The 22678-nt window shown below is 43.7% G+C and overlaps 1 protein-coding gene across 1 annotated transcript; it reads left to right on the plus strand.

Moving 5' to 3' along the window:
* The first annotated feature begins 5309 nt into the window (after positions 1-5309).
* On the plus strand, positions 5310-11892 carry GPR182 (G protein-coupled receptor 182). Its single transcript, XM_029594865.1, has 2 exons — positions 5310-5652; positions 9308-11892. Exon 2 carries the CDS (start codon positions 9321-9323, stop codon positions 10416-10418), a length of 1098 nt encoding a protein of 365 aa, XP_029450725.1. The 5' UTR covers positions 5310-5652; positions 9308-9320; the 3' UTR covers positions 10419-11892.
* The last annotated feature ends 10786 nt before the right edge of the window (positions 11893-22678 follow it).

Genomic DNA, 22678 nt, shown 5'->3' on the forward strand with positions numbered 1-22678 from the left:
TCCTCTAAAATATTGCAGACAATATTCATTTCCCAACTTGCTTTAATTTTCTTTAATGCATCACTCATTTTGCATAGCAGCAAGCTATAAAGCTTTGAAATAAGACCTCTACTCTTATAGGGAGAAAGCACCATTTGTTCAAATGATAAGCTTTCAGCTGCAAGAATTCTTAATTGACAATTTGGTGAAAAATCCCTTCAATTGTTAAGTATTGAAACACTGGAATATTTTCACAACTTACAATGCATTGTAGTTGAGGAAGAGTCTTCATTTCCCTTCCATTTAACAACTGACTCACCCTTTTAAATCCCAAATTTTTCTACTTAGGGAATGTATTTTTAGCATTAAATCTTAGCTGACAGACACTAGACCATTCATTGAGCTTCATTAGAACCTTCCCTATGTTTTCCACACCTTCCAAGCTGTCTAACTTATTGAAGATTCTGGTATTATCGGCAAAAAGACAAACTTTTCCCGACAAGCCTTCTGCTATGTCACTGACGAATTTTGAAAAGAACCACTCCAAGGGCCAATTCCTGCGGCACACTGCTAGCAACACTCCCCTCCTCAGACTGAACTCCATTTACCACTACCCTTTGTCACTTCCCAGTCAGCCAGTTTCTGACCCAGCCAGTCACTCTTGGTCCCATATCAAGGGCACGCAATTTATTTATAAGTTGCCTATGTGGAACTGTGTCAAAGGCCTTGCTGAAATCCAAGTACACTACATCTAGCACTCTCCCCGGGAGACTTCAATTACCCCAATATTGACTGGGTAAATTTCTCATCGGGACACGCTAGAGAGATAACGTTCCTGGATGGAATAAATGATAGCTTTATGGAGCAATTGGTTCAGGAACCGACGAGAGAGGGAGCAATTTTAGATCTAATTCTCAGTGGAGCACAGGATTTGGTGAGAAAGGTAACGGTGGTGGGACCACTTGGCAATAGTGAACATAATATGATCAAATTTGAATTAATGACTGGAAGAGGAACAGTATGTAAATCCATGGCTCTCGTGCTAAACTTTCAAAGGGGAAACTTTGATAAAATGAGAAAAATTGTTAGAAAAAAACTGAAAGGAGCACCTACAAAAGTAAAAAATGTGCAAGAAGCATGGTCATTGTTAGAAAATACCATTCTAGAAGCACAGTCCAGATGTATTCCACACATTAAGAAAGGTGGAAAGAAGGCAAAACGATTACCGGCATGGTTAAAAGGGGAGGTGAAAGAGGCTATTTTAGCCAAAAGATCTTCATTCAAAAATTGGAAGAAGGATCCAACAGAAGAAAATAGGATAATGCATAAGCGTTGACAAGTTAAATGTAAGACATTGATAAGACAGGCTAAGAGAGAATTTGAAAAGAAGTTGGTCGTAGAAGCAAAAACTCACAGTAAAAACTTTTTAAAATATATCGGAAGCAGAAAGCATGTGAGGGAGTCAGTTGGACCGTTAGATGATCGAGGGTTAAAGAGGCACTTAGAGAAGATAAGGCCATGGCGGAAACATTAAATTATTTCTTTGCTTCGGTGTTTACTGAAGAGGATGTTGGGGAGGTACACGTACTGGAGAAGGTTTTCATGGGAAATGATTCAGATGGACTGAATCAAATCACAGTGAACCTAGAAGATGTGGTAGACCTGATTGACAAACTGAAGAGTAGTAAATCACCTGGACCAGATGGTATACACCCCAGAGTTCTGAAGGAACTAAACAATGAAATTTCAGACCTATTAGTAAAATTTTGTAACCTATCATTAAAATCATCCATTGTACCTGAAGACTGGAGGATGGCAAATGTAACCCCAATATTTAAAAAGGGCTCCAGGGGCGATCCGGGAAACTACAGACCGTTTAGCTTGACTTCAGTGCCAGGAAAAATAATGGAAAGTGTTCTAAACATCAAAATCACAGAACATATAGAAAGACATGATTTAATGGAACAAAGTCAGCATGGCTTTACCCAAGGCAAGTCTTGCCTCACAAATCTGCTTCACTTTTTTGAAGGAGTTAATAAACATGTGGATAAAGGTGAACCGGTAGATGTAGTATACTTGGATTTTCAAAAGGCGTTTGACAAAGTTCCTCATGAGAGGCTTCTAGGAAAAGTAAAAATCATGGGATAGGTGGCGATGTCCTTTTGTGGATTGCAAACTGGCTAAAAGACAGGAAACAGAGAGTAGGATTAAATGGACAATTTTCTCAGTGGAAGGGAGAGGGCAGTGGAGTACCTCAGGGATCTGTATTGGGACCCTTACTTTTCAATATGTTTATAAATAATCTGGAAAGAAATACGACGAGTAAGATAATCAAATTTGCAGATGATACAAATTTGTTCAGAGTAGTTAAATCACAAGCAGATTGTGATAAATTGCAGGAAGACCTTGGGAGACTGGAAAATTGGGCTTCAAAATGGCAGATTAAATTTAATGTGGATAAGTGCAAGGTGATGCATATAGGGAAAAATAAACCATGCTATAGTTACACAATGTTAGGCTCCATATTAGGTGCTACAACCCAAGAAAGAGATCTAGGCGTCATAGTGGATAACACATTGAAATCGTCGGTTCAGTGTGCTGTGGCAGTCAAAAAAGCAAACAGAATGTTGGGAATTATTAGAAAGGGAATGGTGAATAAAACGGAAAATGTCATAATGCCTCTGTATCACTCCATAGTGAGACAGCACCTTGAATACTGTGTACAATTCTGGTCGCCACATCTCAAAAAATATATAATTGCGATGGAGAAGGTACAGAGAAGGGCTACCAAAATGATAAGGGGAATGGAACAGCTCCCCTATGAAGAAAGACTAAAGAGATTAGGACTTTTCAGCTTGGAGAAGAGACAGCTGAGGGGGGATATGATAGAGGTGTTTAAAATCATGAGAGGTCTAGAACGGGTAGATGTGAAATGGTTATTTACTCTTTCGGATAATAGAAAGACTAGGGGGCACGCCATGAAGTTAGCATGTGGCACATTTAAAACTAATCGGAGAAAGTTCTTTTTTACTCAACGCACAATTAAACTCTGGAATTTGTTGCCAGAGGATGTGGTTAGTGCAGTTAGTATAGCTGTGTTTAAAAAAGGATTGGATAAGTTCTTGGAGGAAAAGTCGATTACCTGCTATTAATTAAGTTGACTTAGAAAATAGCCACTAGCAACGGTAACATCGAATAGACTTAGTTTTTGGGTACTTGCCAGGTTCTTGTGGCCTGGATTGTCCTCTGTTGGAAACAGGATGCTGGGCTTGATGGACCCTTGGTCTAACCCAGTATGGCATGTTCTTATGTTCTTACTTCTCTGGTCATCCAATCAAAGAAATTGATCAATTTGTCTGACAAGATTTACCTCTGGTAAAACCTCCTGCAGCCTCGGATCTTGCAATCTATTGAATTCCAAAAACTGCTGTTTTAGCAGCGATTCCATTAATTTTCTCACCACAGAAATCAGACTAACAGGCCTGCAGTTCCCAGCCTCCTCTTTGCTTCCACTTTTGTGAGTAGGAACCTCATCCACCATCTCCAGTCTTCTGGAACTATTCCAGACTCTAAGGAAGCATTGATGAGGTCAGCCAGCGGAGCTGCCAGGACATCTCTAAGCTCCCTTAGTACTCTCGGATGTATCCCATCCGGCTCCATCACTTTATCTACTTTGTTTAGTTAGCTCCTCACGAAACACTTTTCTGAAAATCGATGGAGGCTTACCTCAGTTCCAATCTTATTTGTGTTCATTTCATGTGGTCCTGCTCCGGGCCCTTCATAGCGAACACCGAACAGAACTATTTCTTAAGGAATTTTGCTTTTCCCTCATCATTTTCTACATATTCCTTCTCTTCAAATTTGAGTCTCGCATTACTGCTTTTGCACTTCCTTCTATCACTAACATATCTTGTCCTCACGTTTTACCATATTTGCTGACTTTTCTTCCATTTGAATTTTTGCATACCTGACAATTTTCCCAGTTTCTCTCAGCTTTTCCAGATATTGTCGCCTATCTTCCTCTCCTGTGATCTCCTGTTTATAAATGCTAACCTTTTCTCCGGTACTTCTTTAGAAAACCAGAGTGGCCTCTTTTTCCTTTATTTACTTTCCTAACAAAAAGGTAAGTTGGCCCTTATGATATCTCCTTTTAGTTTGGCCACTGCTGCTCTTCTCCTTCCTCTAGATTTTCCCATCCAGCTAGTGACTTGAGGAACTCCCCCGTTTTAACCAAGTTAGTTTTCCTGAGGTCTAGGGCACTCGCCTTTGAATGAACCTTTATCTCCTGTGCTCTAATACTGAACAACAACATCTGGTGATCACTGGATTCCGGATGATCATCTAATTCAACATCAGAGATACTGTCCCTGTAGGCAAGCATCAGGTCTAATATCGCCTCCTCCCATGTGGGTTCCTCTATGTACCTGTTGGGTATCCTGGAAGCCGGCTAGGCTGAAACCGTGTAGTAATAAAAACACAGACAAAAAAAAAGTTAAAGAATGGATTTGCAGCTGAATTTATGCTAAGTAGACTTAGTGGTGGTGTAGGGCTCAGTGCAGCTACTCCGTTACAATGTGGTCACAAATGCCTGTCATAGCAAAGCAATGGTCAAGCGCTCATGTTTAAGGACCATTCTTTCTCTGTCTTGGTTTTTGCATGTTCAGACAAGGAATGAGTTATATGGAGGCTTGATCGGGCCAATCAAGATCAGTCCAGCCTTCCTCTAATTGTCTAAAAAGGATCCTAGCACCTGCATACTACCATGTGGAGAGAGCAGGATCCAAACCCTGGCTTACATCTTCCATGCCCTGTACTGATCGGCGCTGGGGATGCTGCGGAGGCAGCGTTCATAGCCTGAAGGTGGGGGAGGGGGGAGGGGGGGGAGCAGTGGAGGGATTTTTAGTCTTTGCACAATGGCAACGCCTAGCGGCTTGATTCCGGACCCATGATTGCAGGGTTCAGGAGAAAGCCCTGGTGCCTGGGGCCCCAATCCAGGACCGTCACTGCAATAGCTGGGCTAAAGTAAGTTGGGAAGGGATATAAAATACAGAGGGGGGAAAAAGAAAAAATCCTCCAGCACTTGCGAATGAAGGCTCATGTTGCCGGCCCTGCTTCCAACCGAGCAGAAGGAAACTGCTGCACGTCAAAGAAAATAAAGATCTGATATGCACCTTTAATAAACTGGGTCTGCATCAGACAAAACCTGCTGCATTGCATTAAGCAACGCAGCCACTGGAAGAAGTGATCTCTCCCATGCGGATGTGGCTCTACTCAAAGGGTCCTGCTGAGGGCCGATGCCCCGAGCCGCAGTGCTGGCTGCCCTTCCGCAGCAGTAAAAAGTCCCCCTGGGCCTGCTTGGAGCGCCTGCAGCTGCCCAGCACGGAGGGAGTCTGCCTGTTCCCAGCACCCAGCCAGAACCTGGAAGGCCAGGGCTGGGGTTCATTCCATGAAAGGAAACCCCCCCTGGCCCTGTGCTTGGGGCTGTCAGGATGTCCTGCTCGGATGGCCATTTCCTGCCCAGGGTGGGATGTGACAGCAAAGGCAAAACAAACACACAAAAAAAAAAAGGCAGCCAAGGAACAGGCTCTTCGCTCATTCCCTGCAGACCGAAGCTGGGAAGGATTTTTTTTTGCTCAGAAGACAATCTTCGGGTCACCCCCAGCCTTCCATCAGGTGAGCCCTGCTCGGCAGTCTTCCCTTTTCTTTCTCACTCTTCTTCTTGGGGCTTTTAGAGACTCTTGCTGCTAACAGCGGACGACAGAGAGCAGAGGAAAACTCACTGCTGCCCTGGCTGTCTCCTTTGATCTGTTCCTTTATCTTCTAACAGGGTTCACTTTTGTGCTGCAACTTCAGAGAAGATAAAAGCAAGTGAGGGTCAGAGACTGCCTTCTGCTAGCTAGAGTGAATAACACTCTGGAAAACGTACTTGGGTACTCAAAATTACCTGCAAGATGGTCTTGTATAAGGCATGCAATGATACGTCTTATATGGGCTGACCTACAATCCCTGTGTTGCCACTTTTGGTAAAAAAACAAAAACCAAAAAAAAAACCAAAGAAACATGCAAAACTGGGAATTTACATTAAAGTGGTTAAAAAAATCTTTTTCTAAGGAGTTCATGATGGTCAAGGAAAGAACGCTATAGGCAGTCTTGCACCAGGCTAAACGGACTAAAAGAATGTGTCTGAATGTTTTTTTAAGTTAAGCATTTTTTTAAATGTAGAATATTTTGCAACATTCATAGGGAATAACAAGAGTTAAAAATGTCTATCTTAGCAAAATGATCTAATTAATTGCCAAAGAGCAATTATCTACTGCTAATGAACTGTGTTTTATGCAACTAAGTAAATTGTTTGCCGAGTTAACAAACTGTGCCACCCACTAGGTTTATTAAAAAGTTGAGTTGTAAAGAAGCAAAATATTCCCCTCTTCCTCTAAATGCTGACATGAAGAGGGGTTTCTTTGTTGTTTGTTTTTTGCTAGATTTATACCTGATCTATTTTAGACTATGTTAGCATCCAAAAAGATTCTGTTTTATTGGTTTCTTGTTTACTGTTCTTATGAAAGTCTCCTAAAACATAGTGGCATAGTAAGTGGCAGCAGATAAATTCCAAGTGGCCCATCCAGTCTGCTGGTTTTTCTGGTCTACACGGCAAACCTATATCCCAGCTGCCAGCCCTGGAACCTGGGCCCTCTTGTCGGATATCATTCCATCACCAGTCAGTTTTGGATCCTCTCCTCTCCTGAATAGATAAGTCATGAAAAAATTTGCACTTTCATAACTGACGGAGTTTCTTGCCGACAATGACATCCTAAGTCCCCATCAGTGTGGTTTCTGGAGAAATCATCCAGGCCGATGCTATAGGGGTGCACTAAAAATGGGTGCTGGTATTGAGCACCCGTTTTCCTAACACGTGCCCATCCACCTCTCCCGGGCGCGTGATGCAATAGGGAAATTATCTGCCACGTTAAAAAGGAGGCACTAGGGGAAACTGTGCATCCCTAGCGCCTCCTCGGCAACGGGCACCAAGAAGAGGTGGCTGTAAGTGCAGGTTAGGAAAATGGGCGCTCAATACGAGCATCTGTTTTCTCCCACTACCGGCACAATCTACCCACACAATATACACGGCCTGGACCATATATATTGTTCATGTATATTCTGTGACCTGAACATTTTTTTTTTCACTTTCAAGGCTTTTTTTTTGGTCTCTGTCGTTCCTCCTCCTTAGTATCACAAGAAGGAACCCCGAAAGCATTTTTATTGTTGTTGTTGTGCCCTTAAGTGTGGAATGACTTAGCGCCAGCCCAGGGCTGGCGTTAAATGTTCTATGTTAAACAGGGCAAGTTGGGCGTGCAGTCATTTTTTTGCATCCCGGGGTAATAGCTGATAGCCTCATCTACCTAAATTTACATGTGATGAGTGCTATTAGCTATGCGCTCAATTGGATGCGTGTTTTGGACGCGCTAAGCCCATTATTGCATCAGGCATTAGCTCAGCGCGTCCAAAACATGCGTCCAATACAGAGTTATGTGGTGTGCTGGCCTAAGCACCTGATACTGCATTGGTCTGATAGTTTGGAAACTCTTTTAGAGTCTTTGCTGGACTTGTGTTGTGTCATTTAGACTGTCTGCTGATGATTTCACTTGATATTTCATCAGTCCTTGACAATGTTAGTCATTCTACTCTTTTGGCTAGGAGGTTATCCTCACTTGGTGTTAGTAAAGGTGAAGTTAGATGGTTTCAGTCCTTCCTTTCTAATAGACAACAGTTTAGGTCTGGATAATTGCAGTCCTCCTGGACGTCTGTTACTCAGAGGGGTCCACGGGGTTCTGCACTGACTCCCGTCCTATTGAACATCTGCTCCCATCATGTTCTATTCTAGCCTTGTACAGTCTCAGGTTTAAAATATATGTGGACGATGTACATTTGCTTTTCCCTGTGTAGGCTCCTGCAATTCTCTTTCTCTCGGTTTGCCAAAGTAGTTTTTAAAAGCTCTCCAGGTTGTATAGAATGCAGCAGCTCGATTAATTGTTTCATGGTCTGTGTGAGCGCATAGGACTCCCGTTTTAAAGCCCCTGCCTGTAGCGAAGCACATTAAGTTGATTTTGGTAGACAGGGCTCTGCAGGGATGTGGGCTTTCCTTCCTTGTTGATCAGCTCTTGGAGTATGTACCCGCTGCATTCTGTTGGCGTCCACCCTTTGTGTGTCTGGTCCCTTAAGGAATTTCACCTTCAGGCAGCCCAAAAAGAGAGTTTCTCTATCATCAGGTCAGTCTTATGGAATGAACCACCTTACAATCTGTGAGTTATCCCGGATTATAAACATACAAAAAAAAATGATGAAGTTTAGTTTTAATCTATCCGTGTAATTATCGTCATCTGTTTTAATTATTAAGTTAAACGTAATTGCTTGTTTTATCTTGTTAACCACTTAGAATGGTCACACTACTATAAACGGAATACTAAACGTTTAAAATAAATAAATAAGCATACAAGTTCTCATAGTTACTTCAACACCTAGTCCGGCCCGTCCCCTTGTCTAATATCCAAGCTTTGTAATACTCTACACACCTACCAAAAATAGTGAGACTGTTGCCTTACCTGAGGCCACCTATGAGCCTGTGTCCTTGCTCGATGCTACTTAGCCATCATCAACCTGTCAGCTTCACCCATTGGTTTTTGAGGGATTGTGGTCTGCTGATTCCCACCCGGCTACCTCAAGGCTTGCAGTATTGCTAGTTTAGGCTTCCTTGTTTTCTCATTATTTCGCCTCTTACATCTTGCTCTCCAGGAATGAAGGGTGTGTTGCTTGCAATATTACAATCTCCTAACTTTGTTCCTACCACATTCCTCAATGTCTGTCCCAAGCATGCTTGAATTCTGTCATGCTTTTGGTTGCTATTACCGCTGCCAGGCTAATCCAGGCATCCACCATCCTGTTAGTAAACTTATTTTCTTATATTTCCTCTGAAGCTTCCTCCCTGCAATTTCACATCATATTCCCTGGTCCTTAATTTCTTTTTTTTTTTCTCAATGGAAAATTTCATTTTCCAGTATTTTATTGAATCCTGTAAAATATTTTAATCTTCCTTTTTTTTTTTTTTTTTTTTAAAGGGTGAAAACAGGAGCAGAATTGATAGGGGAAAATAAATGGTATCTTAGTATGAGAAGAATAATCATAGGACTGGTACAGGTTTTAACTCGCAAGGTAACAGTGTCTCCCACACTCCCATCTCTATTCAGTCTGTAGGATCACAGAACTTCAGGATGCATTTGGATAAGTTTGATAAATCAAACTTGTATATTTCTAATGGTCTTTTTTGTTATAGATAACTGGTCACCATGGCTGACATGACCACTGAAGACCCAGACAATTCCACCTACTTCACCGACTATGGGGACTTACACAACCTGACTGATCTGCTGAGCTTGTTTAACCACAGCTACATAATGTGCGAGGTAGAGCTGGATGAGAATGTGAAGAGGGTGATACTCTTCATTCTCTATCTGCTCATGTTTGTGATAGGACTGGTGGAAAATCTCCTGGTGATCTGGGTCAACTGGCAGTCCTGGAAGAGCAAAAGTGCCATCAACATCTACATTCTCAACATGGCCATCGCAGACTTGGGCGTGGTGCTCTCCTTGCCCTTCTGGATGCTGGAGATCATGCTGGACTACACCTGGCTCTGGGGTAGCTTCCTCTGCCGCTTCACCCACTATTTCTACTTTGCCAACATGTACAGCAGCATCTTCTTTCTGACAGGGCTCAGTGTGGACAGGTACCTCTCCATCGTCTCCTCCTCCCACTTCTGGCACCAGCACCAGCAGATAATCCGCAAGGGTTTGTGCTTCTGCATCTGGTTCCTAGCTGCTTTGTTACCCCTGCCGGAGGTGGTCCATATGGAGCTTATACCCTCCAATGAGCCTTTATGTGCCTTCATGGCCCCATTTGAGACATACGATGAGTGGACTCTTGCTGTGAGCCTACTAAGCACCATTGTAGGATTCCTGATCCCATTCCCCATCATTGCCATTTTCAATATACTGACGGCCCGCTTTATCAGCTCTTCTAACAAGCCTGAGAACAGAAAGCACTGCCGCCTGATCTATGCCTACATCCTTGTGTTCTTCATCAGCTGGCTCCCCTTCCATTTGATGTTGATGCTGATCACGCTCCAGGGCACCCATATCTTCCTCAACTGCCCTGCTGTGCACATCATCTACTTCTTCTACGATATCATAGACTGCTTTTCTCTGCTGCACTGCGTGGCCAATCCCATCCTCTACAACTTCCTGAGCAAAAACTTCAGGGGCAAATTCATGGCAGCTGTGGTGAAGTACATCCCAAAAGAGCAGAGGGACAGGAAGGACAAGGAGTTCTCCACCTCCAGCACCCAGCACTCCATAGTCATCACCAGAGACAATGCCCCACCCAGCTAATCCCATGTCTATGCTGTATGTACATCATTTATATATACAGACACTGTAACTATGTCAATAAGTCTAATGCAGTCCACATAACGTACTGTTGTGCATTAAAGAATGCAAAAGGGGAGGGATGACTCCGATGCATGCTGGTATGGTAAAATTCCTAAGAGGGAAATTTGGTAAGAAAAGTAGGTGCCTCAGACTCGGTGAAATGGCAGAGAGATTTAAGAGGGAAATGACTTTTCTTAATCACTCTAAGATTGCTGGATGGCCTATCCTAAGAGGCCCATTTGAAGCCTCTGCTTCCCCAGATTTTCCTCTTTCATACCTGACAAAAAAACTGAAACACTTTCAAAGGAAGGTTTGGAGGCGTAAAGCGTGAGCTCTGCCTCACTAGTTACACACTTACATCGCATCTATCAAGGCCCAACCTCCCTGAGATTAGTCACTTTACAAACATACTTCTTTGTACCAATCCAGGGAGAGGGGGTGTCCAGGGCATGACAATGGTAATAGAACTTGTACAAGGGATAAACTGGAAAAGCACAAGATACCTGGAGCACCCATGGTTGCCAACCTTCAAACTGAAGGTGGCACTTAACCATAATGGTGACGATTTTGAGCAAATAAAGCTAATATTGTCCCTGCTGAGATAGTTAGGGAACTTCGTTTTCAGTTTTGATTTTATTTTCCCCCAAGAATTTATCAGTGCTTATTATAAGTAACAAAACAGGAAAAAAAAATCATTGGGGGGGAAAAAGGGAGTTATTTTCGGCTGACTTTCTGCTGTTTGGTTGGTTATAACACACACACTCATAAATTACCAGGAAAAATAAAATAAAAACTGAAAACGAAGGTCCCTATAAATAGTGAAAATTGGCATCTCTGCCAGAATTCAGGATACCCATGCAAAACAGAAAGGGCATTTTGGGCTTAGTATCAACTGAATGCAATTAGGCAGACAAGAGGGCCTGCTTCCACTTGAAGCCAATGCAAGGCACAAATTCTGTCCGCAAGCAGCAACATCAATACCACAGGGCTCCTGTACCCTGTTCGATTTGCCATCGGCTTGTATTCCCTTTTGCAGTGCAATCAGTTTTCCAAGTAAAGCAAGGATTTTCAAGTATTATTCGGCCCTAACCAGGATGCCTCTTCTGGGAGAACGTTCCCCAGTCCATGGGACCTGTAAGTATTAGGAGGGGAAGGGGAGATTCTGGTGAGAGTGAGGTCGCTGCCAGTTGCCCCCTCATGATATCACTGACTGTGTGCAAACGAAGCCTCGGGCTTTGCTCATATCCGAGTGCTCCTAGGATTTCCAGCTCCCTCTCCGACACAAAATTTTGGAAGGGTAAAAAAAAAAAAAAATGATGGCATGCAAATCAGGGCTGTAAAGCAGCCTTTAAGGTGTTGGCAGTGTTACAAATGAAGGCTCGTGGCACCAGACCTTACTTAGCCCTGGTTCTGACTGAGGTGGAAGTACAAAGGAGCAGGAGGAAACTGAGGAATTAAAAAAAAATAAAAAAAAGCATTCCCATTCTCAGGTGTGAACTTTTCCCAGCCATCCACCTCCCCATAGGTGGCTACTTGCATCTTTCTGAAGTGCCAAACTGTAAAGTGAGTTGGGCTCCTGTTTGGACAAAAGACAGCTTGGAAATAAATAGTAGTTTTTAGTACCATTTCCAGTCCACTCTCTCAGGTTGCACTGCATCGTTACAGATTTTAAATCAATAAAAGCAGGGAATATTTTTACATAAACATTTACAAAGCAGATATGTAGCTTACTTTCACTGTTTTGAAAAGTATTTTTTTCACTTTGGAACTAGAAGCATTGTTTAAAAAAAACAAAAAAAACAAAACCAAGGAGGTCTTGCTTCCCTTTAATTCTTGAACGTAATCCAACAAGCCAGATCCCCTGGGAAGTAATAAAGCTTCGCTGGTGAGTTGAGAAGACTGTAAGATGCTAGTTCACAAGGGTTGATCCATCTCGGGCTAGGCATGTTGAAATGAAAATTACAAAACCCTATTCACAGCTGGACAGGAAAATCGTGCGAAGGGATTGGTGGGCAATGGGACAGGGTGTTCACACAGACCTGAAGCCTATCAGCAATCTCTGAGCATGGCTTCTGCACAAGGCACCATTCTGTAGCTAAGGAGAAGGCATGACTGATATCCAGTGGTGTGCAGGAGGCGGCTCCAGGGAGCCCCTTGGTTAAATTATTTTATGGAAAAATAATCCTAACGTATATGCACAGAATGATGGGTTACCACTCAGCAGTTGGATTCTGAAGACACTGGGGATAACAGTGAAATCCTCACAGAATGCTAGGAATTATTTGAAAAGGCATAGAAAATGAAACTGGAATATAATGCTTCTGTACTGATGCATGGTGAGACCATACCTTGAGTATTGTATGCAATTGTGGTCACTACGTTCCAGGAAAAAAAAGATATATAGTGGAACTAGAAAAGATGCAGAGAAGGGCCAAAAATATGATTTAAGGGGAGGGAACAGCTCCCTTATGATGAAAGGCGAAACAGGTTAGGGCCCTTCAGCTTGGAGAAGACAGAGAAGATATGATAAGAGTTTTATAAAATTAGATGTCATGTGGAACAGGTTAACAGGAAACAGTTATTTACTTTTTCAAACAGCACTAGGACTAGGGGACATTCCATGAAATTATTAACTGGCAATGGATTTAAAACAAATTTAAGAGAATATCTTTTCAGTCAACACACAATGGCACTGCCCGAGTATGGGATCAAGGCTAGTACAACAACTGAATTTAAAAGGTTGGGACAAGTTTCTGGAGGTCAGGGTCTCGCCACCTCTTCCTTCTGGGAGTGAGCAACATGGAATCTGCTGGGTACCTCCAAGTGACCCAGACTGGCCACTGTCTGGTTTGACCATGCTTGGAACTTCGTGTTCTAACCAACGAGTATCTCATTGAGTGGAGCTGGCAAGGGCCCCTTGAGAAGAAATTGATAACCCGCTGCTGCTGATCCAGAAGGGCTAAACAGAACTTATTGTGGGCCTTCTAAATGTAAAGCTGCTCGGTCAGAAACCAGGAATTAAGCAGAGCGGGAGAAAAGGGGGCAGCTGTCTCTCGGCACACACCTCTTCAGGGAGGTTGGGGAAGGGATGGCATATTTTTTTTTTTTATAGACAGCCCCAACCAAGAGCTGCCCTCAATGTACCTGGAGACAGCTTGAGATCTCTGCCCACTGGTGGCATGACTGAAATGGAGTGACTGGGCAGTGCTTTGGCTCCAGTGCTGCCATGGTCTGAGGTTCTGCCAGAAGCAGAGGAAGGGACAGAGGGAGGCTCAGGGCGTTGATTTATGATGTAACACCGGAGCAGAGGCAGTAGCAGCCACCTCCTGCCTGCCCCAGGTTGGCCCTCTCTCCAGCTTCTGACATTCCCAGCGACAGCATGTGGTGGGGATGGTGGCACTGAGCTCCAGATCCCCAGAGAAGTAGCCCTGTACCCGGTGGAAGGTGGTCTGCCTGTGTACAAAAGGCCAACAGCACAAGCTGCATTGCTGGGGCATGCAGTTGGAACCAGAGAAGCTGCATGAGGAGCAGAGCTGCATCAAATCAATACATGCAAGCACATGGCCCTGCACAGCCACCCACTGAGGCCATTTGGTATGCTGTGTGTGAGATGGGGGGGGGGGGGGGGGGGGACAGCGGAGGCAGGGTGTTTTGGTGTGTCCCAGGGTTCAAAAGATATTACTCCAGGCTTGGGAATAAGCTATGAGCAAAGTTCCCCGTAACTTTCTACCCCTTTGACCTGGCTATCCAAACGCCATTTCAACTCTTGCAGCTTTCAGAATTAGCAGAAAACTGCCGTTAAAAACAATTCTGGAAACAGGCTATTCACTTGATATGTGGCCACTGGTGCAGTGGAAAGAAGCATTTCGCATTATTCAAAAATATTTTCAACCAATCAGAAGCCAGGATAAACTGCAGCCTTACAAGCAGGGGATAACTGACCAACAGCATAAACTGGTCTTTTCCCTAAGCTCCTCCTACAATCGATTACTCACTCATAATAAGCCATGTCTTCCATAGACTACTTAAAATACCAACCTGACCATTTTTTAGCTCCATTGTCTCTTCTTCTGGACTTATTCCTAGATCTCCTTTTCATGTTCAGCCAAGCATATTTTATCTCTGTTTTCACAAAAAGATGCTGTAGTTCAGGACGTCCCAAACTTTTAGCCAAAGTGATCCCATTTTAACACTTGAAAATGTTCATGACCCCCAAAGGATGACCAAAACATAAATTAGCATCGGTGCAGTCCCTTTCCGAAAATCACTTCACTCACTGAAATCCTGCTGATCCTTTCTCAACCTCAACCTCCATTCCCTCCAGAGAACTTCCTCTCTTAACCCACAGTTCATCTCCTTACATCCTCCAGCCACTCTCCTCTCCCCAGCCCACTCCCTCTCACCCTCTTTTTACATCCCAACTGATCCTCTCACCCCAAGCCCTTCTTATATCCTCCAAATGATCCTCTCTCAGCACTCCTTCTCACCTCACCCCCCATCTTCTAGCACCTCACCTCCTCCTCACAACCCCCCTAGCTAATCCCTTTCACACCTCATCTCCTCTCTTACACTTTCCAGTTGATTTTCTGTCATTACCCATCTCTCAGCCTCCACAGTTAATCCCTTCCTAGCTGATCCCACCCCCTCCTGCACCTGGTGCCTTCCTTCAAACTGCCCCGTCTCTGTACAACCCTCTAGGCCAGAGTCAGTGGCAACATTTTGCTTTGGACCCCAGGTCAAAGGTGGATGACAACTAGTGAGAAGAGAAAGCAAGCTGATGACAGAGGCAACATTTTTCTCTTGGGTAGCTTCAGTGATGGATGAGGGGAGAGAAGGCGTGACAGCCTTCACCAGCCCATGCATACTCAACCTTCTCCTCCCCTCATAACTGGTTCCAAGCCTGACTGCGATCTGCAAGCGGTAGCAACATTTGTAATGATTCAGCACAGGGCCTGTGAGCCAACGCAAGCTCACAGGCCCCAATCCCTCCTCACACAGGGCTCTGTTACCTCCAAAACTCCTGCAAGGGTCTGTGAGTGCATGCCGGCTTACAGGCCTCCAGGCTTCTTTCCACTATTAACACTGCCAGTTGACGACTCCAGCGGAAAATTTGGTGACCCCCATTTGGGAAGCCCTTCTCGAGTTGTAATTGCTTATAGTTATTAAAATGTTACTTACAGCGTTGTTCTCATGTCTTCAGTGTCATCTCTCAGCATCCAAAACCATTTGCAGATATCGACTAAAGTTGTCCATAACTGCAGATGGTTTCTTCGACAATTCTGTTCACCACCACTGTAATTTCGTCCTTCAGTTTATTCCTTTACATGCCATCTTTAAAGAATCCCTATAAAAAGCAATCACATGGATTCAGATCAGAATACGGTGGCCAGGACCACCCAGTGACAAAGCGAATAGGATATTGATCCAGAACCGCACTGACTGTATATGATCATGCATTCTCATATTGGAAAAAAGTTTCTTTCAAAATCAATTTCCATGCCTTCAAGAAATTGAATAAATTGGTTTTGAAGAACTTTCAAATAATGACCAGCATTTATTATATTGTCATGAAAAATTGGTCCAACAATTTGAACTGTTGAAATAGCACACCACTGCATTTCTGTGGACCAAAGATGTCTCCGTAATTGTCTGGGGTTTTCTGAGGCCCATATACATATATCCTGCTTATTCACATTCGGGCTGATACAGTACAGTGCACTCCAACGGAGCGCACTGTTAACCCTCTATTGGACGTGCATTTTCAACGTGCTAGCGTTACCCCTTATTCAGTAAGGGGCCGAAAACGCGCGTCCAACCCCCCAAACCTAATAGCGCCTGCAACATGCAAATGCATGTTGATGACTCTATTAGGTATTCCCACGCGATTCAGAAAACAAAATGTGCAGCCAAGCCGCACATTTTGCTTTCAGAAATTAGCGCCTACTTAATAGTAAAATCTGCTTTTCTGTGCACCCTCCGACTTAATATGATGGCGATATTAAGTCGGAGGTCCCGAAAGTTACCAAAAGTAAAAAAAAAAAAAAAAATTTTGAAGTCAGCCCGCGGCTCGAAAACCGGACGCTCAATTTTGCCGGCGTCCAGTTTCCGAACCCGTGGCTGTCAGCGGGTTCGAGAACCGACGCCGGCAAAATTGAACGTCGGCTGTCAAACCCGCTGACAGCCGCCGCTCCAGTTCAAAAGGAGGTGCTAGGGATGCGCTAGTGTCCCTAGCGCCTCCTTTTGCCTGTTTTTACCACCAGGCCTAATTTGCATAGTGAATCGCGCGCACAGGAGAGTGGCCTGTGCGCGCGTCGCGGACTTTACTGTATCGGCCTGATTATTTGCTGAAGTGGAAATACTATTTGCCACTAAACCAAATGCTTTGAATAAGTATAGGATTATCTGCCAGAGATTTCTGCAATTGAGCATAAACGTTGTGTGACTTATGTTGTCAGTGTCACCAAGAGATGGTTTTATTTGAATTTTGTAAGAAAATGCTTTTAAGTCATTCAGGATCATTTATAAGTTGACTTTGGTTGTACACCTAGTTGTTGAGACAGTGATCTTCTAGATTTGTTAGGACTATGAAGAGGCACTGGTGTTCTCACTCTCTTCTTGCCAGCACCAATCTCTTCATACGTTTTCACTGTTTATTGCCGATCTGCTTGGAGATTTCCTTCACTCAGAGTCAGGCAGATACAGTAAAGCCGCGCGGAAAACAGGCACTCAGTGTTGAGCGCCCGCTTTCCTAACGCACGTGGTACAACATTTAAATAAGGGGTCGCGCTAAAAAGGAGGCGCTAGAGACAATAGCATGCCCCTAGCGCCTCCTTGGAGGCAGATGCCCAGGAGAGGTGGCTGTCAGCGGGTTTGAAAAACGAACGCTTAATTTTACGAGCGGCCGTTTTCCTAACCTGTGTACACCTTCAGGTTAGGAAAATGGACACTCGTTAATTGAGCGTCCCTTTTCGTAACCTGACCACCAGCACTTTTTTAAAAACTTTTAAAAAAAATGTTTAACCTTTTGGCTCTTCCGACTTAATATCTCCACGATATTAAGTTGGAGGATGTACAGAGAAGCAGTATTTTCTGCATTTCTGTACACTTTATTGGGCTGCTCAGAAATGAACGCCTGCTCTTGGGTAGGCGTTAATTTCTGAGCATACAAATGTGCAGATCGGGCACACATTTTTTTTTGTATTTGGGGCGAATAGCTAATAGCTTCATCAACATGCATTTGCATGTGATGAGCCCTATTGGTTTCCATAGGGGGGAGGGGGGTTTGGATGCGCGTTTTGGACTCGCTAAACCCCTTATGGTATAAGGGGTAGTGGAGGCATGTCCAACCGTGTGTTAAACAGTGCGCTTTACTGTATCGGCTTGAATGTGCTTAAAGCCCATGCTGCCCTTGAATAACACTACCAGCTGGAGAAAATATTTTCATTAGAAACACTTGCTGCTTTGCCAGGCATGCCATTTTGTTCCCTACTGCTGTACGGCTTAATGAAGCTACTGGTCGGGGGACAACATTGTATAATAAACTCCTGCACCTCCCATATTTAGTTACACCAGAAATGATGCTGTAACATACGTCAAGAACTATTAAGCTATTAAAATTAGAGCATCTTTTTGTGAACCCCCTGTAGATAATACTAGAGAACTTGCCCCATTTGTGTGGATGCTGTTGCGGCACTTCCCACTGCCCTACGCTTGATTCAGGTGTCTTTGGAAAGAAAAGCTATGGGTTTTGCCAAAACAAATGTGAACGAGAAATAAAAGATATGAGTGGTGGGTGTAAAACTTGCAGCTACTCAGTGCACACAGGCTCTCCTGTAGTGCCATGAGGTCAGCCTGGCCTGAGTGACCCCTTCTCCACAGCCCAGGACGAGTGGATTGTTTGGGAACCCCCCTCCCAGGCCATGAATGAGTAGAGGGACAAGGCTCCCCTCCCTGAGCAACAGGAGATACACTTCTTTCTTATATTATGACACATTTTGGGGAATATGTAAAATATCTCTTCCCCAAAGAAAAGCCGCCCAGTGCAGTGTTTCCCCCTCCTTTTCAAGTCCAAGGCCCACCCACATTAATCAAACTGTTGTGTGGCACACCAGTCTCTGCAGAGCAGGCAGAAGCACCACGGAGAGATCTCATATTGCCTTAGGTACAATCTAAGGGCCTGATTTACTGGGGCTTTTCTCCCATTCTGTCTCTATGGGGGGAAATGCTGTAAATTAGGCCCATGGTTTGTGAGCCCGAAAGTATCTGAACGTAATGCGCACTGAAGTGCTTGAAAGGCGGAATATAAGTCAATAAATCAATAAAATGCGGCCAAAAGTGCTAGGGAAGCACTGAAAGCCCCACCAGCCTCTTCCAAATTTTAAAACAAAGGGAGAGAAACACATGAACCCATCAATGGACCGGCTCCCTGGAATATAAATAAATTAAATTAAATTAAAAATACAAAAGCAGGAGAAGTCAGTATGGTGCGGGCATCCAGCTCAGTTACTTACCTCGGCTGCCAGAGCTCTTTCACTGCTGTTGCTCCCGGCATTGACAGGCCAATCCAGTAATCTGGACATTCAGAAACTGTGCACTGCCTTTTAGCACACATTTTTATCACCCAGATTTATTTCTTTAAACTCCCAATGCAGTAAGCTAATGCTATGCTAATACATCAAGAGTTAAACTCCTAAACTTTAAATTGCGTGTTCGGCACAGGCCATACGCACATTTTAACTCCAGAAAAAGGGTGGGTTGGAGGCATCCTGACAGGCTCCTGCCATTACTTGGCTGTATAAATACTGATTTATCAGTCTCTTTGGCAGTGGAAAGCAGCTGCCAGATAGCTGGATAGGTCACTACTTATCCAGCTATCTGGCACGGGTCACTACTACTTAGCCAGATAAAGAAAATATCCAACTAAGCAGCTGCAAACTGCACTAGACAAATAAATCAGTACTTATCCACTTGAGTAGCAACAGCTGCCAGCACTTACCTGGAGGGTTCCTGACTTTTCTTTGTACTTTTCTTTTTCTATTTTTTTTTCATAGCGCTGGAAACCTAACTGCAGCCCTAATCCAGAAGTTAAGATCCCAGCGCTAAAAAAGCTGGTCTGGCCAGATGCAGTCTCTCCACATTGGGGAGTACTGCTTAATGCCCTCATTTGCATGGGATTTGCATGCCAGGGCACTAAGCAGCGCTCCCATTTAGGAGCACACATTTTCTATGCGCAAAAGTCCTTGCTGCATCGGCAGTGAGTTTTGCGCCCAGAAAATGCGTGTTCAAGTGTAGGCAGAAAGGGGTGTTTGACTGAACGCACCTTTCTGCATCAGCCTGAGAGTCACATCCAATGCTCAGTGCATGCTCTCCCACTTCACTCCACCTGGGAATAAGACAGGCTGAAGGGTCTCAAAGGAGGAGACTCAAGAGAGGGAAGATGAGGAAGTGCTATGTAAATGTTATGTGCTGAACAAAACAAGAGCCCAGCTAACCATGACATCCATGCTGCCTGTTAATTACCACATCCTAGGGCAAATTTAACTAGGAAGGAGGTGGCATGCATGATTACACAAGTTTGCAGAAAGGAGTTTCTACACATTTAAGTCACCTCTGGTTCTGGATACACATTTAAGAGCCACGGACATGGCATACTTGATCTCATCTAAAGGCACACTAGGTTGGGAAACATTGGCCAAGTGGTTAGTGCAGAAGACTAAGAACTAGAGAAGCTAAGGTTCAAATCCTGCTACTCCCACTGTTGCTCCTTGTGACCTATAATAAGTCACTTCATCCTCCCTTACTTCAGGTACAAATTTAGATTTAATCTTTTTATATTTCATTTTGGTTGCCCTTACAGAGAAGGGCAACCAAAATGATAAAGGGGATGGAACAGCTCCCCTATGAGGAAAGGCTGAAGAGGTTAGGGCTGTTCAGCTTGGAGAAGAGACGGCTGAGGGGGGATATGATAGAGGTCTTTAAGATCATGAGAGGTCTTGAACGAGTAGATGTGACTCGGTTATTTACACTTTCAAATAATAGAAGGACTAGGGGGCATTCCATGAAGTTAGCAAGTAACACATTTAAGACTAATCGGAGAAAATTCTTTTTCACTCAACGCACAATAAAGCTCTGGAATTTGTTGCCAGAGGATGTGGTTAGTGCAGTTAGTGTAGCTGGGTTCAAAAAAGGTTTGGATAAGTTCTTGGAGGAGAAGTCCATTAATGGCTATTAATCAATTATACTTAGGGAATTGCCACTGCTATTAATTGCATCAGTAGCATAGGATCTTCTTAGTGTTTGGGTAATTGCCAGGTTCTTGTGGCCTGGTTTTGGCCTCTGTGGGAAACAGGATGCTGGGCTTGATGGACCCTTGGTCTGACCCAGCATGGCAATTTCTTATGTTCTTATGTTCTTTACTGGTCAGCCACTTCAAAGCAGATTACATTCAGGTACTGTACGTATTTCCCTATCCCCAGAGGGCTCACAAGCTAAAGCTTTCCTCCCATTCTGTGTCTATGGGAAAAATACTTAGTAAATGGGGCCCGAAATTTGTAGGTGAGGTGATGGAGAGTCATGTGATTTGTCCAAGGTCACAAGGAGTAGCAGCAGGCAGGGAAATACCAAATGTCCCTGAAATGTAACGCACCTCAAGCTAGGATTTGGACAGGCAAATAATTAAATCTAAAATTCAAGTACACACTTCCACTATTTGAGATGTCAGATTTTTTTTTTTTAAGATACCTTCCCGAGGCTCTGACAACAATCAGCACAGCAGTTCCTGCTCCTCATCTCTCTGTCCCCAATTTATTTAAGATTCATGATGGTGAGAGAAACTAACTGTGACAGGATACCTCTAAATGCTAACAACCACTCAGGAATAAAGTAAGAGCCAGAATGATAAAGAGAAATCTTGATTTGTCTGCCAACTGAATTAAGGAAAACATTGTTTTCCTAGTACTTCTATATGATGGATACAATAGCAATAATGGATTAAAAACAAGAAAACTAAACCTGGGGAGCAGTAGCTCAGTAGAGACCTAGGTTCGATTCCCAATTCTGCCTCTGCTCCCAGGAATGCTGCACTCTCAGTTCCCGGACGGAGGGAGTCTCAGCCGTAACATGACGGTGATGCCTAATAATGATCGTCGGCCCAAAATTATGGAACTCATTACCTCATCACCTCAATTCGCAAGAAAACTTTAAATCTTTTAAAAAAGAACTTAAAGCTTGGCTACTCACACAGTCTTGCAATGGCTGCTCACCCAATGACAGCAGAGCATAAATCTTTGATCACATCCACTGCGCGTTCCATTTTATGCTAGCAATCCCCCTCCTACGACGATCGCCCCGACTCACAGAAACCTTTCTCGTTTTTGTTACGGTATCAACCGTCCCCCTACAAGATTTGTATACAGTCATTTATCTAATGTATAATGTATTCATTGACTATTATTAAGTTATAGTTCTGATTCAATTTCTGTTATACTGTTATGGATTTAAATGTAACTGGTTTGTTATAATGTAAACCGGAGTGAAGGCAATGTCTGCTATACCTCGGTATATAAACGAATGCTAAATTTAAAAAAAAATAAATAAATAATAGCACATCGGATTCCAAAGGGAGTTGTGTCCCGGCCAAGGACTGTTTTTTACTGTGATAGGCTAAATGAGAGGGAAGAAAGATTAAAATTGGAGAAAAAAAACCCCATACAGCTATAAATAAAGGGAAATGTCTCCACAACCCAGCAGGGGCTGGTTCCGATTGAGCTGGAAGCCCTCAAGAGCAGGAGGAAACGGCAGATGAAGAAAAATCTAAAACTGGCCTAGTCATCTAAGGCAACACCTCCTTACCTGTCCCCTGGTCTTGGGGGGAGACTTCCCATCTATTCTGACCTGGTTCACCTATCACTTCTGACAGCCCTGCTGCCTTCCTTCCTATTGCAGGATTGTTTTACACACAAGGTCTTGTCCCAAGCTTGAAACAGATTTCCTTGAATTCTTTTTCTTATCACATTCCTATCCAACCCATGCCCCTTCCTCCCCTCCCCCTGTGGCCCTGACACAAAGCCAAGGATTGCTGTGAAAGTCTTCAGCCCCTGCCGTTTAATTACTTCTCAGGCACAGGCCCCCCTACTGAAACAATATACAACTGAATCCTGTTACAAAGGCAACTCTGGGCGGCGAGCTAAAGAAACAAACACAGATCACTGCATTATAATTTT

The sequence above is a fragment of the Rhinatrema bivittatum genome, chromosome 3 (genome assembly GCF_901001135.1).
Source record: "Rhinatrema bivittatum chromosome 3, aRhiBiv1.1, whole genome shotgun sequence".
Classification (NCBI taxonomy): Eukaryota; Metazoa; Chordata; class Amphibia; order Gymnophiona; family Rhinatrematidae; genus Rhinatrema; species Rhinatrema bivittatum.